The 15,124-nt window shown below is 35.3% G+C and overlaps 1 protein-coding gene across 13 annotated transcripts in view; it reads right to left on the bottom strand.

Annotated features, from left to right (window-relative positions):
- POSTN (periostin) overlaps positions 1–14,911 on the bottom strand; it is a 32,860-nt gene extending 17,949 nt beyond the window's left edge. For all 13 annotated transcript variants that reach the window (XM_027674476.1, XM_027674478.1, XM_027674483.1 and 10 more), the window contains exons 1-12: positions 14,758–14,911; positions 13,174–13,272; positions 9,106–9,170; positions 7,711–7,868; positions 6,946–7,110; positions 5,956–6,102; positions 4,891–5,032; positions 4,044–4,256; positions 3,749–3,883; positions 2,260–2,408; positions 1,659–1,795; positions 754–884 (exon numbers count right to left, since the gene is read on the bottom strand). In XM_027674476.1, coding sequence (XP_027530277.1) covers positions 754–884; positions 1,659–1,795; positions 2,260–2,408; positions 3,749–3,883; positions 4,044–4,256; positions 4,891–5,032; positions 5,956–6,102; positions 6,946–7,110; positions 7,711–7,868; positions 9,106–9,170; positions 13,174–13,272; positions 14,758–14,876 — 1,660 coding nt within the window. In that variant the 5' untranslated portion in view covers positions 14,877–14,911. The remainder of the gene's footprint in view (positions 1–753; positions 885–1,658; positions 1,796–2,259; positions 2,409–3,748; positions 3,884–4,043; positions 4,257–4,890; positions 5,033–5,955; positions 6,103–6,945; positions 7,111–7,710; positions 7,869–9,105; positions 9,171–13,173; positions 13,273–14,757) is intronic.
- Positions 14,912–15,124: the final 213 nt, after the last annotated feature.

Raw genomic sequence — 15,124 nt, 5'->3', positions numbered from 1 at the left:
AAAATATACTGACCTGGATGTTGCAACCGCTCCTCCTGCCTTGTGCACAGGCCACATTCACATTACTTTTAAATAAACTAAAATTATTTATAGTGCTGTGGCCACAGTCTACCCCTCTAGTCAGAAATTCTGCAGGAGATTTGAAGTATTCACTGTGCATTTCTTCTCTTATGGAAATAAAGCATGACATTAAATAAACTCGTTTTAAATCTTGCAAAAAATCTATAACATTCCAGAGTTTGGACATGTTAGATGGAAAGAAATTACTTGCATTAACATGTAGCAAAAGATACTCAATATTTTACTTGGAGAGCACAGGTGCTATCAGAGATCACTGGGTGGAAACAAAGGTAAAGAAAGATAGCAAAAGTCAATACTAAATATCTTTTGATACAATGATTACAACTAGAAAAGGAATATGATAGAACAGAATTTGCAGCTTAAAAAAGCTATTAGCAAGGTTGAATGATGACAAGTTGAGGGTAATAAAATGAATGAAGATTCTAACTTAGAAGGTAGTAAGACAATGGAAAAGGATATTAAGGAGTGAAGTTTAAATTCAGATTGGATACTTCTTTCCAAAAAGATATTTTCTCTACCCCCAATAAGGAAATAATTTAGGGAAGTACTATGAACTGCTCTATGCAAAAGGTAAACTATTTCATCAGGCAGCTTCTGTGTAAGAAGTGCATTAGCTTCCTTTCCAATCAATTTGACCCTTGCTTATAATTCTAGTTTTCTCATGTTACTTACTTATCAATATATCCTTATCATCATCAGTCAAATCTTTAAAGGCATCATTAGTTGGAACAAACAGAGTCCATTCTCCAGGCTGTGACAGAACATCATCTAAATCTGCAGCTTTCACCAGACTGAGGAAAATGCTGTTTGCAACAAACAGACAAACCACAAACATATTTTGTTAAAATGTGATAACTACGATTGAGTGCAGGTACCTAGTTCCCTCATTTTTTCTGATAGTACATCAACCTTCAAACTCTTTAACTATTCCCCAGAAATTAAGATAGTGAAGGAGGAAAATGAGAAAGAAAAAACAATATAATAAAATAAGACAGTCTTAAGAGTAGCAGACAGTGGAAAAAAAATATTGGAAGCTTGGATCACAGCAGGATTCATCAAATAAAAACATCACAGATCAAAGAGATGAAAGGAGGATGTAAAGGTTACTTGCTCTCTCTAGGAGTATTGGCATACTTGCAGGAAAGGGACAAAAATGCATACTAGAAAGGTGTGCCATCATGCTGTACCCATATGGAATAGTACCGCCCAATAATTAAAACTCCAGACTCCACTGCACATGCAGCTCTGGATGTATCATCCAATTCCTTTTGTCCTCTTACTCCTTTATTCTGGCATCTTATTGACTCCTATGTGCCATTAGCAACCATTCCAGCACAGACTGTGGGAGCCTTTCCAGCACACAGCTGGAGAACACTTTTTTTTTTTGCCTACATTTTTTTTTCTACTCACATGGGTTTTTTTTATTTGATTAGGCAATTAGCCCTTCCCTGCCCTCCTTGCCCTCTAAAATCCAACAACTCACAAACTCAGTACATAATTTTTTCTCAGACCAGCTGTGCTGTATAGACAGTTACTCTCTGCAGGAAATTCTTAGTGCTGTCAAAACTGAGACTCACCTAAAACGCTTATCATTTCTTAGCATTTCATGCAACGTCTTTTCTGCTGGATTGATGATCTGTCTGAAGACGTGAATAAAGCCATTTCTTCCTTCTTTACTTCCTCTGACCATGCATGAATTTTCAATACATACAGCCTTATTGAAAGAGAAACAAATATAGCTATTTCCACAATGTTAAAAATAACACTCGAGTATTTCCTACAGTAAAATTGCATGTTCTTGCCAGGAAATTTGACATTGCTTGAGAAAGTAAAAGTAGCAAAGCCTAGAGTAAAATAACATGGTGCAAATATTTCAGAACTTGAATTTTTTTTCCTTTGAGAATGCTCTTAATTAGTTCTAAAACTAGCCTTAAACATTTGTAATCAGTGAAGTGCCAAATCTGAAATCCTGTTATGTTTTCCCAAAGAGTTTTCCATGCTAACAAAATTTCAATTAAGAAAGATCAGATTTTCTTTTTCTCCTATCTTAAAAATTTAAAGATTTTTTGCTAGATAGTCATAATGGTAAATATTGGGAGTTTCATTCAGCTTTACCTTTTATTGACTCTCCATTTTCATAGTTGGGATACGTATTGTTAGAAGGCCCCATTCACTTACTGTGCGATATACAAAGACTCTAAGTAGTTTTCCTCCAATTGTTTCCAACTCTTGTCCATTGTACAGTTCATTGAGCCCAACTTTCACTTTTATAATGTGATTCTGCAGGATTGTTCTAAGAAGACGTTGATCCAGCCTTAAGGTGTCATCTACAAAGTCATTTAGATATCAATATATAGTAATCTATATAGTGAATTTTCATTGAGATAAAGTTAAAAGACTATGGAAATACAGAATCTTGCTTTGAAATGCTTGAGTTAAAGCTTGGACAGGTCTGTGTACACAGAAAATGAATTGTTAAGTAGTTCCTGCAAATGGCCATTCCTAAATTGAGTAATGAACTTTTGACATAGCCCTGATTAATTACTATAACTAATATGTCTGATGATTTATACGGGGGTCTGATCCATCTTCTGAATTACTGCTACAGTTCTTATTAGAACTATTCCTTTCTGCATGTGCACCTTAAAACCTATCCAAATTTGCTTCTGTGGTGGTAAGTTAACACTCAAATTCTTTGGGGAAAAGCAAGATGCTCATGTGGTCACCTGTGCAAATGTACGAACACCTGATTTATAGCATATTTGTATTAGTTTCTCTCTGTTTTAATGTACTGGAAAATACTAACTTTCTTGTATGTCCTGCTTTTGGCTGGGATAGAGTTAATTTCTTCCTACTAGGTCCTATCATGCTGTGTTCTGCATTTAGTATAAGAATAATATTAGTAACACACCGATGTTTTGGTTGTTGCTAAGTAGTGCTTACCCTAAATCAAGGACATCTCAGTGTTTCTTGCTCTGCCAGGTGCACAAGAAGCTGGAGGGAGCATATCCAGGACAGATGACCTTAACTGGCCAAAGGGATATTCTATACCATAGAAAGTCATGCCAAGTATAAACTTGGGGGAGCTGACCAGAAGGGGTCAATCACTGACTGGGCATCAGTGAGCAGGTGGGGAGCAATTGTACTGTGCGTGACTTGTTTCTCTTGGGGTTTAATTGTATCTTTATTATTCAGTTGTTCTTATCTCAACCTATGAGGTTTTTTTAAGTGTGATTTTTTTTAATTACCCTGATTGCCTTCTCCATCCCAGTGCAGGGGAAATAGGAAGTGATTGATTGGCTGTGTAGTACTTAGTTGTTGGCTGGAGTTAAACCACAATATTGTATAAATTTTTTGAGAACAAATAAGTTGTGAATCTAATGGAAACAATGCAAAGATTAAGGTTCCCACAGAATCTGCCTGTGCATATTTTGTATCTTATTTTAGTGATACTATTTCCATTAGCAAATGATATGACTGAAAACAAGCTGTGTGGTCTGGTGATTAGGCTTGTTTTACCTTTCTGCATGGTATGTAATTTAAAAGGATGAAGTATCTCTATTTGGCTATGGCACTCTAAGTTAGAACAAGTGCTGGAAGTGATCTGGAAAACTGTCAGGGTAGCATACGTTCTTGTTTATTTTGACAATCTTTTAGTGCTACTAACCTGAGAAAGCACCATTCAGAGGTGCCAGGAGAGTGTATTGGCCTTCTGGTCTCAGAGAAGATGCCAGACCTAGCTGTGCCACCAGGTCAGTAAAAGTAGTCTGCTGGGCACCCCCAAGCTCAATGACTTGTTTGGCTGCAAATAAAGGAATAGGAAAAGGTATTGTAACACATAATTTCTTCCTATTTCTGATTTGTATTCTCCGTGCTTATCCATAACTATATATCTGAGGGAATTGAGGTAAGATTGTAGAAAATATCTTCAGGGTAAGAAGTTTTTTATACACATCACTGACCAGAATCAGGAATTAGCACTTGATCAATGAGATGGATAACGCCATTGCTTGTCACAATATCTTTGCGTTTCACCATTTTCACTCCATTCACAGTCAGGCTTTCACCATCACAACCAATTTCAACAGTGTTTCCTTCCAAAGTTTCATAGACAGCTCCACCTGTGATTGCTTCAGAACACTGGAGAGTATTTAATAGGTGGAACTTCACAAGAGCTGAAAAGAAAAGAGCAGGAAGTTCATAGGTATAAGTGTTTGGACACATAATTCACATATAGGTGTGAGAAAAATTATTACATCTATACAATTTCTAATAGTGTACTAGCTTAGCTACCATATTTGCACTCATAGATACTTTTTTCAAAGTTATTGATACTATACGATAGGCATCTAAACAACATTCATGGTCAAAAATATTTGGCATTCCTTGTATTATGAAAACTCTACTGGTTATGCTGCAACCTCCATGTGGCAGAGTGGTGACTGCTGATATGTTCCAAAAGGAACTCTGGGTACAGAACTCCACAGGCTATGCTAAGGTATGAGAGAACCCCACATTCAGAAAGCCTTGTATTTATAGAGGCATGAATGTCTATGAGAACTGAACTATTAGGAACACAAATATGCCTACATTTTCCCAGCTCCCTTTAAACCGTTCCCTTTAAACTGAAACTAATTTTTCAGTGGCTTTGAATCCTTAGGGCAACAGGAAAAATCTTAGACAGCAGAAATAACTCCTCCTAGGCAGATGAAAGTAGAGGTGCTTAATTTCATAGCATCTAAGATAATGTACTTTCTATCACTTGATCCACTCATCTGTATTTCTCATTCGCAAAAAAAGGTTACATACCCTCAGAAGACACCTTGTCACCCATGATCCTTTCTAAAACTCCCCTTGGAAGTCTCTCAAAAGCTTCATTAGTAGGAGCAAAGAGTGTGTAATGACCAGGCCTTCCAAGAATATCCATGACATCTGATGTAATGGCAGCAGCCTAAAATATAATTGTTTCTTTTTATGCTGATAATTTAAAATATTACCAAAATACATTATCTGTCTAGTTTCCCCTCAAGCCCACAGGTACTTCAGCGATAAACCAGGATCAGTGTTATAGAAACATGAAAAACTGAATGGACAGAAAGGGTTTCTTTTTCAACTGAAGACTAGAAAGGATTGGCTTTTATATTCCTATTTTTAATGGGCTTAAATGTAGTGGTTGCATGTAACAGTCATGGGTTGTATTTGAGGGATTGAGAGGGTCTTCTCCAGTTTTATGCCTCTGCATTTAAAATACCTATTTGTATTTATTTCAGAGATGGAGGATGGAAAAGGACAACAGTTATTTGCAAACCAATGGCACATTTTTTTAAACATGCAGCATGAAATCTCATTGACAGATATGGCTGCACAGACATATCCTCCAGGAGAAAGAAAAAATAGAAACTTGGACAGAAAAAATCATAGTTCCTCTCTGCAAGAAAAATCCTTTCTATGTTCATCTACTGGTGCTCTAAAACTTGCTGTGAGCCAGATTCTGGAATTTATTTGGTGCTTTTACCATTTTTTATCATTCATTTTGAAATTATTTTTATTTATCAATCACCAGACACTGTAACTTTATGCTCACGTTTCATTGCCTCAGTATTTGAAGAGAAGAGACTTTTTTTGTACAGGGACACACTCCATCGTATTTATGTGGTCTTATTTGATCCATAAAAGAGAAGAAGCAGGCTCCTTTTGTAAAATATACTTTAACTTTTTATATAGCTAGATTTGAAATACTAGATGGAGTTCTTAATTGAATTTACTGAACTAAGCCTTCGTACTTCCAGGTATGATAAACAAATAGAAAAGAAATAAGAAAAGAAAAAAACAACCTAAAAAAACAGAGAAGATCTTGTATTTTTGTCCACTTACTCTAAGAGATGAAAGATCGTCCTCAACTTCAATGAAATCTTGAATAGTACTTCCAACAGCCGTCAAGACACGATCAATGACATGGACAACACCATTGGTAGCAATCTGATTGCCATGGATGATCCTGGCACAGTTAACAGTAACAACCTGTATTTGAAGAATCAAGTAGTAGAAGATTAAGCATTAATTTGATCATAAAAATGGAACCCGATTCTTACAGACTGAAAACATATGCATCGTACATTGTGTATTCACTGTTGGTATTTCGGTTGGATTTTTTTAAAATTTGAAGTAAAATTTTGCAAAATTTGAAAGTCTGGCTAATCTTCTGGAAAGGCAACAGCAGATTTATTCAGGTTACATTGATTTCTTATTCATGTTTTATTTTTCATTGCAATAGTTCTGATTTGTTTTCCATATCTGTTTAATATGGTGATTGTATTGGTTTTTACTGATGTAATCTGTAGACCAACATAAACATTTTGATGCATTTAAGGCAATAAAGATTAGTGACTTAACTGGGAGTTTTCTAACGTTTATGAAAATTATATTTTTTCTAGACAAATGATGGATGTGTGTTTTCTATGATCTTAAATGTTCCTATCATGTACTCAAATTCAAATAAAATATCTGATTTAATATTATTTAGCAAACACATGAAGATTAATACTAGATTTTGCTGTCAAATTTATTATGATCATGTATTTTGGCCACAAAAGACTTTGACCTGTATGAAGAAAGTTTTTTCTTGTTTGAACTTTGATTTCTAAACAGCAAACAGCACAAGTTTATTCACTCTTTCTTAGTGATTTGTCTAAACAGCAGTCAAAACTTCTTCAAGAGAAAATTTATTTATTTTTTCCAGTCACAACTGACTTGCTAGATGTCAAATTTTCCATAACTTATTTTCCTAGCTATATAAGGAAATTAAGGAGATAAAGGCTATAACTGAATAAATATATTAGATGAAAAAAAATAAAATAGACTTACCCCATTAGGATAATGGTTAATAAGCAATTTCTGGCCATTATACATAGACACCAGAGTCAAGCCATTTTTAAGATCTTTTGTCAACATGCGCTTATTTAGCATGTGGTGGTGGAGAGCATTATACAGTTCAATATTTACATTGTAAACCAAATTCCTGTGAATTTCCTGAAGAAGAAAGGAATTTAATTAACTAGAAGCTTTGAAACATTTTTCCACTTAGAAAACATGTACATATTGTTTTACCTTAATTTTCAACATCTTTTAGGAAACACAGTTTTGAGGCCTATCAATTGGCTCTACTTAGGTGATCCTGCAGTGTGATTAGCTCACAAACGGAAGACAAAAGGCTTCGTCACAGACAAGTCATTGGAGGAACTTTTATTCAATATTTATTTAATTAAAACCATTACTAAAAGAAGGACACCTGAAATACTGACAATGCAAAACTAGACACCATGTAGCTGCTGGAATTCCTGAAAGTTTCCACAAAACTATGCTAATAACACTAACAATATTATTATTTTCATGCAAATTCTTAAATAAGAGACAATTATGATTGCTTAGTACTCCTGAAATTAAACTCAGCCTCTCTAGCTTCAGAAATGTATTTTAAACATGCAAATTATTTCATTGTAAATTGCACCACATACTTTTATGTCTAAAATATCAATATTATTTCTAATCTACTTCATCATACATTAGCTTCAGCTAAAATATTAGTTGAAATAGAAACACACTTTAACTCATACACATGAACACACTTACTGAATTTAATTGCTCCCAGGCTTCATTGCTTGGTGCAAAGAAAGTGAATGATCCTCGTCCCTCAATCTCTTCTCTCAGCTTTGATATGTCAGAGTACTGCTGTGTAGAGGTAGCTCCCACAATACCAAGTGTACCATATACATGATCAATAGGAGCAACTAAAATAAACATGTAATAAGAATGCTGTAAACTCTTCAGTCATCATGATCAAATTTATTTTGTTTCTTTTTGTTGGACAATTGCACTAAAACTTTTTAAAGCGATATTAAGCAATGTGCTTGGATTAAAAATTCGATTGTCAACATACTCAAAAATCATCTAAACACATCTGCTTGTTATTTACTTTTTTGTGTTGCTTAACGAAAAATTAGATCAAACAATACTGAATACTGCAAGGTTTTCTTTGGAAGAGCTGTCGTGCTTTTTACTAGCCCAAAAAGAAATGGGAGACTATCTGTTGAATATAGAACTAAATTCCATCACAAATCTTTAAATGGAGATAGTCTCCTCTGGTCATGATGGACCAGAATTCATCTTCTGAAGCCTTTTGCTCTTCTTCCATTGTCCAGTTTGTGAACATATTGATTCATCCAGAGAGTAAGACTCATCCATAGACTCACAGTTAAAACACTACTACATGAGAACAGTATTTATCTCTCCTTATTTTAGACATCTAGAAGTGAGACATTTACATGCAATCTAGTTGTTGTTGGTTCTTTCTATGGTTATGGAGAGGAGTAGGCAATTCTAGAGTGTGACTGACCTCATCCTAATGTAAAAAACTGAAGGGAGATTAATTAATCTAAACAAAATGGACTCTGAATTGTTGAATGTAAAAGGATTAGTTCAGATACAGGGATCAAAGTTATGAAATATATTCCTTCTCATTACTCTTTCCTGCTGAAATTAATTTTATTTATGTAAAACAGAAAAGCATAAATAGGAGAAATCAATAATTCCTTTCTTCATTTTCACTCCTTCTTAGTTAAAGCTTATAAGACTCTTCAACTAAATTAGATTAAAGTCTTTTCGGGAAAAGGAATAATTTAGATATGCTACATCTGGTTTTCTGACCTCACTGGTAAGTATTAGGCTATTTTGGGATTTGATGGGAGTAGGAATAAAAGTTCTTTGTCAGCTTTGGGAACTGAAGACACTGTCATTCCTCACCAATCCAGTATCTGGAAGGAACTGGGAAATTCAACCTAAACTGCATGATCAAGTTCAGTGCTGTCTGATTTTTAACTGTGTTGACCGTATACAAATGAGGCTATCTGTTCTCAGGTAATAATTCTGAAAAAGAGGCAATCATTTCTCAAGATGACCACCTTTGAAAATCTCTGGTGTTTTACTGCTTCCCATGTACTGATTTATCCGTATGAAAAAAGTTTGTACCTGCAGGACATCCTCTTGTACCATCCATCTTCATATAGCCAGGACAACACTCGTATAAGACAGTTCTGTGTGATATAGACAAAAGCCAAATTAAATAATATACGGGGAGAAGCACATACTAATTTTAACTAAGTCTAATTTTTATCTTTTATTATTAATTTTTCATTACAAAATACACACTCTCCAGATATTCATCCATTTTCTATCATTCAGCCTTTTCTGTATTGACTACAAATTGATCATAATTTACTAAATGTAAAGCTTTTGAATTTACAGAATGACTACCATCATTAAACTTAAGTACTAGGTAGGAGCACGGGAGGGCATGTGGTACTCATGTAGAGTACTAAAAGGTGATGTGACTAGAACAGTAGTTGAAGAAAATTAATTTATCTATTCTATGTTGCAAAGATTAGATGACATTGAAGAAAGAGAAAAAAAGTGAGAACATTAAAGGAAACTCACAGAAGAAGGGTTGTAAAGGAAAAGGAAAAATTTAAATGAACGAAATAGAAATTAAAGTGACAGAACTGCATGAGGTCACCTACATACTGGCTATAGGAACTAAATAGGTATTTATTTAAAAGAAGGCCTTGTGGATTGTATGGCAATAAAAAGCGGGATAAGAGAGCCTCAGCTTTTCAAGGAAGAATTTGAAGCAGCTCAGGAATGAGGGAGAGAGTTAATTAAGAACAGACATAAAACAGGTTATAGAGAAGGAAGTCACTAAAGACTAGATGGATGGACACAAGGAAAAGTTCACTGGTAAATATAGTGAGGATGAAAACCAGACTACAAGAAATAAAAACCAGAGTTAAAAAAGTATGTCATCACAGCATACGAAGAATTTAGCAATACTTGGGGGTCAGGAACTGTTATATAATGATATCAATAAAATACTCTCATTTTCGAATACATGTAAGCTACACATAACAGCAAACCAGGTGATAACTGTATACTGTCATGTTCAATTTAACATTGTGTGTCTTACGATATATGTCTTCTTAATTCTCATGACAGAAATAAAATTCTACCACAGACCTACTTGAAAAGTTCTCCTCTCTCATAAGAAAGTGTAAATTCACTGACATCACAGAGGTGAATTTGGCTCCTCGGGAGAGGGAGGGCCAACAAATTATACAAACTTACTGAAGTCTACACCATAAACTTTAATATATTAGACTTCAGATATTACTTTTGAAATTATAGTACCTTGTTCACTATAATGACAAGGAAAAATTGCCATCACTGTTTTACATAATATATTTACTTTTATAGATATGGCTGATGTTGGCAGTTCAAAAGTTCTGAACAGTAATCCCTTGAAGGTTTTTACTCAGTTTTTACCACTACAGTCCATGTTTTAATTTGCAGACTCTTTGGTGGCATCTGAGTACACTTCTCTCATTTTGCATAAACTAAAGCTGACAAATGGTTAACCACAACCATGTTAAAATGAAGAGCTTATTCAAATGAAAAGCTGGACTCGATACTTTCACCATCCAAACTACTTGAAGTGATTAAAAATTAAAAGTAGACTGGAAGAAAAATAACATTACAAAGCATGATTATAAAAGTGAGGATTAAAATCCCATAATTGAAAGCAATCTGATAGAGGTGGTGAGGATTAAAAATGTGCATTTTTAAACACAATTTTTCATTTTTCTGTGCTATGAAAATATTTTTCTCCATTCCCTCATATACGTACACATACATACATATTCACCCTGCTGCCATGTGCATATTTTCAACTGAGAAACCATACATTGAAAGTATTTGTATAGTTTTTTTTAGTACATCTCTTTCCTTAAAGCAATTCAGTGAATGGGTATTCTATGGAATGCAAGAATAATGTACAATTTAGGCTACAGATTTTCAAGTTAATAATAAACCTTATACTCCTACTCCTTCTTGCATCCTTACCAGAAGCTAATAATAAAAAAAATGATAATCTGATTAAGAAAACTATGCAGCAGAATAGCAACCAAAATGTTCTTCCAACTGTGTGAACTGCTTTGTCATGAGAAAATATTTTTTCCTTCTCTGTAATAGAAAATGTCTCCCCCTCATCCCATGGGAAACTATGAAAGATCGTGGTCTTAATTACCTCTTGGAAAAAGGAACGAGGAAGCTGAGTTATAAGCACAGAGTAAGACATGGAAAGTTTCGTCTTCATACCATATCCAACAATGATAAAATTAATGAAAGACAGGAAGTTGGCTGAAAAATATAGTTAAGAAGAAAATGCTTTTTCAGCCACACGTCATAAGATCAGTACCTTTTTTTACCATATATATTGTTATGTACAGCCCAGGCTTCTTTTCAGTGATCAAGGGTTACTGCAAGTTCCTACTGAGAGTATTCATGTTCCCTTACAGTTTTCTGTAGTTAAGTTTTTTAGCTGTTCTCAAAACGTGAGAAAGATGGGATGGGATAAAAGGAGTTTGTATGGAGCATACCACAATAATGTTACAACAAGATAAAATTCAGCAGAGGATGCAGTTCCTCAGTACCACTTGTGTGTAGACACAGTACATAGGGGAAGTATCACCTCATGCAAGACTAGAAGTTATCTTATTTGTATCTCTACTAGTTCAATATATGATGGTGGCCAAAGAAAGAAAGCAATTACTCAGATAAGAAGCAAGGCTGCATTCTTGAGGTTTTGGAGGGGTTTGTTTGTTTGTCTGTTTTGGGATTATTTTTTTTGGTTGTTATTGTTTGGAGTTTTTTTATCACAAAGTTGTCCTGACCTTATCCAAAGGAGTATATTCCAAAGGAAAAGGGCAGAGCAACACTACCTTAAGTCCTTGTTATTCTTGGCTAATGGAGACAGTTTTTAGTTTATTCAAATCAGCTCTGTGACTCATCTAGTTCTACTCCTTGCTGGCATGGAGATAAAATACTGCTTAGAAACAGTGGAAAGACTTTTGGTCCGACAGATTTTGATTTTAGCAAAACTGTAAGTTACATCCTGATTGTAAGCTTAGAGCAGTGGAAGAGGAATGTACATAATAAAAGCATTCAACATTATATAGATCATATATATAAATCACAGAGGACTTGTTAACAGGGAGATATTAACATGAGAAGATGTCTTGTCCTTTGGACTAGCATTCTTATTACACTAACCTTTTCAGTCACGTCTGTATTTCTGTTTTTAGTATGCAGAGTATAAAAGTCTCATTAATAGCTAAGACTAAGTTATAACAGATGCTCTATTACAGCCACAAACCCCCCTCAAACAGCCCTCGGGAGCTCTATGACTTAACTTACTCTCACATACATTCTTTTCCTCCTTTGTCCTTGCTCTGTGAGTGCTAGTACAATGGCAAAAGAAGATAGGATTGTAAAAAATGTTTATTCAAATGGTAGGAGTGTTAAAATAGGAGGGAGAAGGCAGGTGATAGTTTTGTGTAGACTTTTACAACTAAATCCACCTAGCCCCACTGCTCCACGTCTTCCTCTGGTTGGTTTACAGATTACACTCCTCTAGGTTCTAGTCAGAATTCTAGTTAGAATAAAGTCTTCACCTGACTTCAGTTCAATGAATCTCAACTACCTATTGTTTCAAACTATTTTTCCTAACACATGAAGTTATCTATCACTGCTTAACACATTTTGCTTCTGGAGCTTGGCAAAGTAATGAACTCCCTGTCAGATTTATTCTGAGAGCAGACTTTTCTCTCATGGGAAGACATGGCATCTATCTAGGAATAAAACCACAGGAGTAGGTTGTTTTCCAAAACTGCCTTTGAGAACATCATAGTTTCAGTCTGAACCACTTTGAGGAAATACCCTTCTTCCCAACGTGTCTGCAGTGGAATAAAATTTAGTGCTAGTCAGTGGCATGGCAGATTTTACTGAAAAGTTGAAGTACTTTTGATGCCTTGAAGCATGTCCAGTGAAGGAAAAGGGAAGTTAGCATTTCAATGCCACCTGGAGGAGAACTAAAAATTCTAATATAAATTACAAACAGTTAGTTTGTCTTTGAGAAAAAGAGTTTTCTAATTGTATATTGTATTATCTCAATAAATGGGGAACACTTTGGAAGCAGAGCATACTTACGCTTTCTTTCCACAGATGGCTTGCTGGTACCAGTTTCTGCAAGTGCTGAAGTATTTCTTTTTTGTTCCCATAACTTGCTGAAGAGCACAAACATTTGGGCTATGGGTGAAGTGAGAAACATTTTAAAATGAAGTTTCTGTGCATTTCTGTAAAAGTTCTATATGAAATATTGGCAAATACTGTTTCTGTTGAACAAGAAATTAACATCTGGCTTCAGTTCCCAGGGCAGGTGTGTTTTCAAGCAACCACAGTGCAAGCTGTGGGGACTGCTCAGCTGGGTTCCTTGGCAAGCCCACCCTCCCTGCAGCGACAGAAGCTTCCCCTTCGTTCTGGTTTGACCCTATGTCTCTGGTGGGCAGTGATCACCTGCTGTGCCTAGTCAAGTCTCAGTACGCCTTCCATTTCTCCCTGTAAAGTGAATTACCAGCCACCAGGGACTGTGTGGTGAATGCCATGAGGCTCTTTTCATTACGGTTTTGTCTTGTACACATCTGTGCAACTGAAGGGGAGATGCGGAAGAAAAGTGCTTTGTTCTTTATGTAGAAGGAAGCCCTGTCTTCTGTAAATCAATCAGCTATTTTGATTAGCAACCCCTTGGATTACTGCAGGCACCTAAATAAACATTCTGGGAATTACTGGGGACCAAAGGGTAAGTTGGCATGTAAATAAAAGAAGTCACAGACTTCAGATGAGGAATACACGTTCCTTAGCATGGTAGTGTACAGAAGAGGAATTTCTTATGGTCAAATTCCATGGTGCAAAGGCATTTTTTCCCTAACTTTTATACTTCTGCAATTAAAAAATTAATCAGTTCAAAAGTTAGAACATATATTTTGCATCACTGGGAAGCCAGTGAACGTTTTTATTTGAAAATCTCATTGTGTGTGTATGTAGCAGGCAATGGGAATTCATCAAAAGAAGATAGGATGGTAAAAAATTCTTATTCAAAGAATGTTTTTTGCTTAAGAAGACTACAGGAAAATATCTTTAGACACATGTGTCTCCCTGACACCAGCTGTTCAAATTATTTCTGTGTCTCCAAACAGCCTGGCTTGTAAGCATTGTCTTTTGGAAACCCTGCTGAGCAGCTTGCCGCACTGGTCTAGTGGGAACAGAAGTTTTACAAAGGGTTCCCAGTATATGTTCCTATGTTAGAAAGCATTTGAATAGAGCTCATGATTTCCATTAGGATGGAATAAAAAGAGAAAATGCTGTGGGATAGGTGTCAACTCCATTCTAAAGTTTTCAAACATATATTAAACATATCTGCCATCCCATCACATTAATTATGAACTGTAATTAATTTCAGTGATTCTGAATCTCATGTATTTGATCCATTGAGAAATGCTGATTTGAGATTTGTCTCCTTTTTATGAAGTTTAACAGAATTCTGTCTCCTTTTGAAACTCCCTGGAAAACTTTTTATTTAAGAACAATTAATGTAAAATTAACTTAAAAAAAATTCTACTTGAATGGCAGTAAGAAACCACAGTGAAAAATCACATTTAATATAATGCGAGAAGAAAGGGGAGAATAAAGATTAACAAGCTTCCTTTACATTAGAAACAAAAGCCAGCTACTTACCCTTGGTCGCGTGCTCTTATTCGACTATGAGTTAAAATCTTGTCATAGTGAGCAAAAGCAGCTGCTTGTTCAAAAGCAGAGAACAAAAAAGTGGAAAAGGTGAATAAGAAAAAGATCATCTTTAGTCCTCTGTTGCCTCTGGCAAGTCTAGAAGAGAGAACTGGCAAAGGGATTGGAGAGCTGACAATTTATATGCATGTTAGAAGGTGGTGGGAGGGAACCACAGAATCAATCTGAAACTTTGTACCACCCTCCTGAGAACCTCAGCTTTTGCTGCCAGCTTCAGTAACCTAAATTAGTACCATACATTAATCATATAAGCCACTTCTTTTATTCCCTGATAGGCTAATTTCTTCATTGTTACAGA

This window comes from Neopelma chrysocephalum, unplaced genomic scaffold, assembly GCF_003984885.1.
Source record: "Neopelma chrysocephalum unplaced genomic scaffold, ASM398488v2 Primary Assembly neopelma1_25, whole genome shotgun sequence".
NCBI lineage: Eukaryota > Metazoa > Chordata > Aves > Passeriformes > Pipridae > Neopelma > Neopelma chrysocephalum.
Note: the sequence above shows the minus strand (reverse complement) of the source record. Positions and strands in the feature narration are given on the sequence as shown.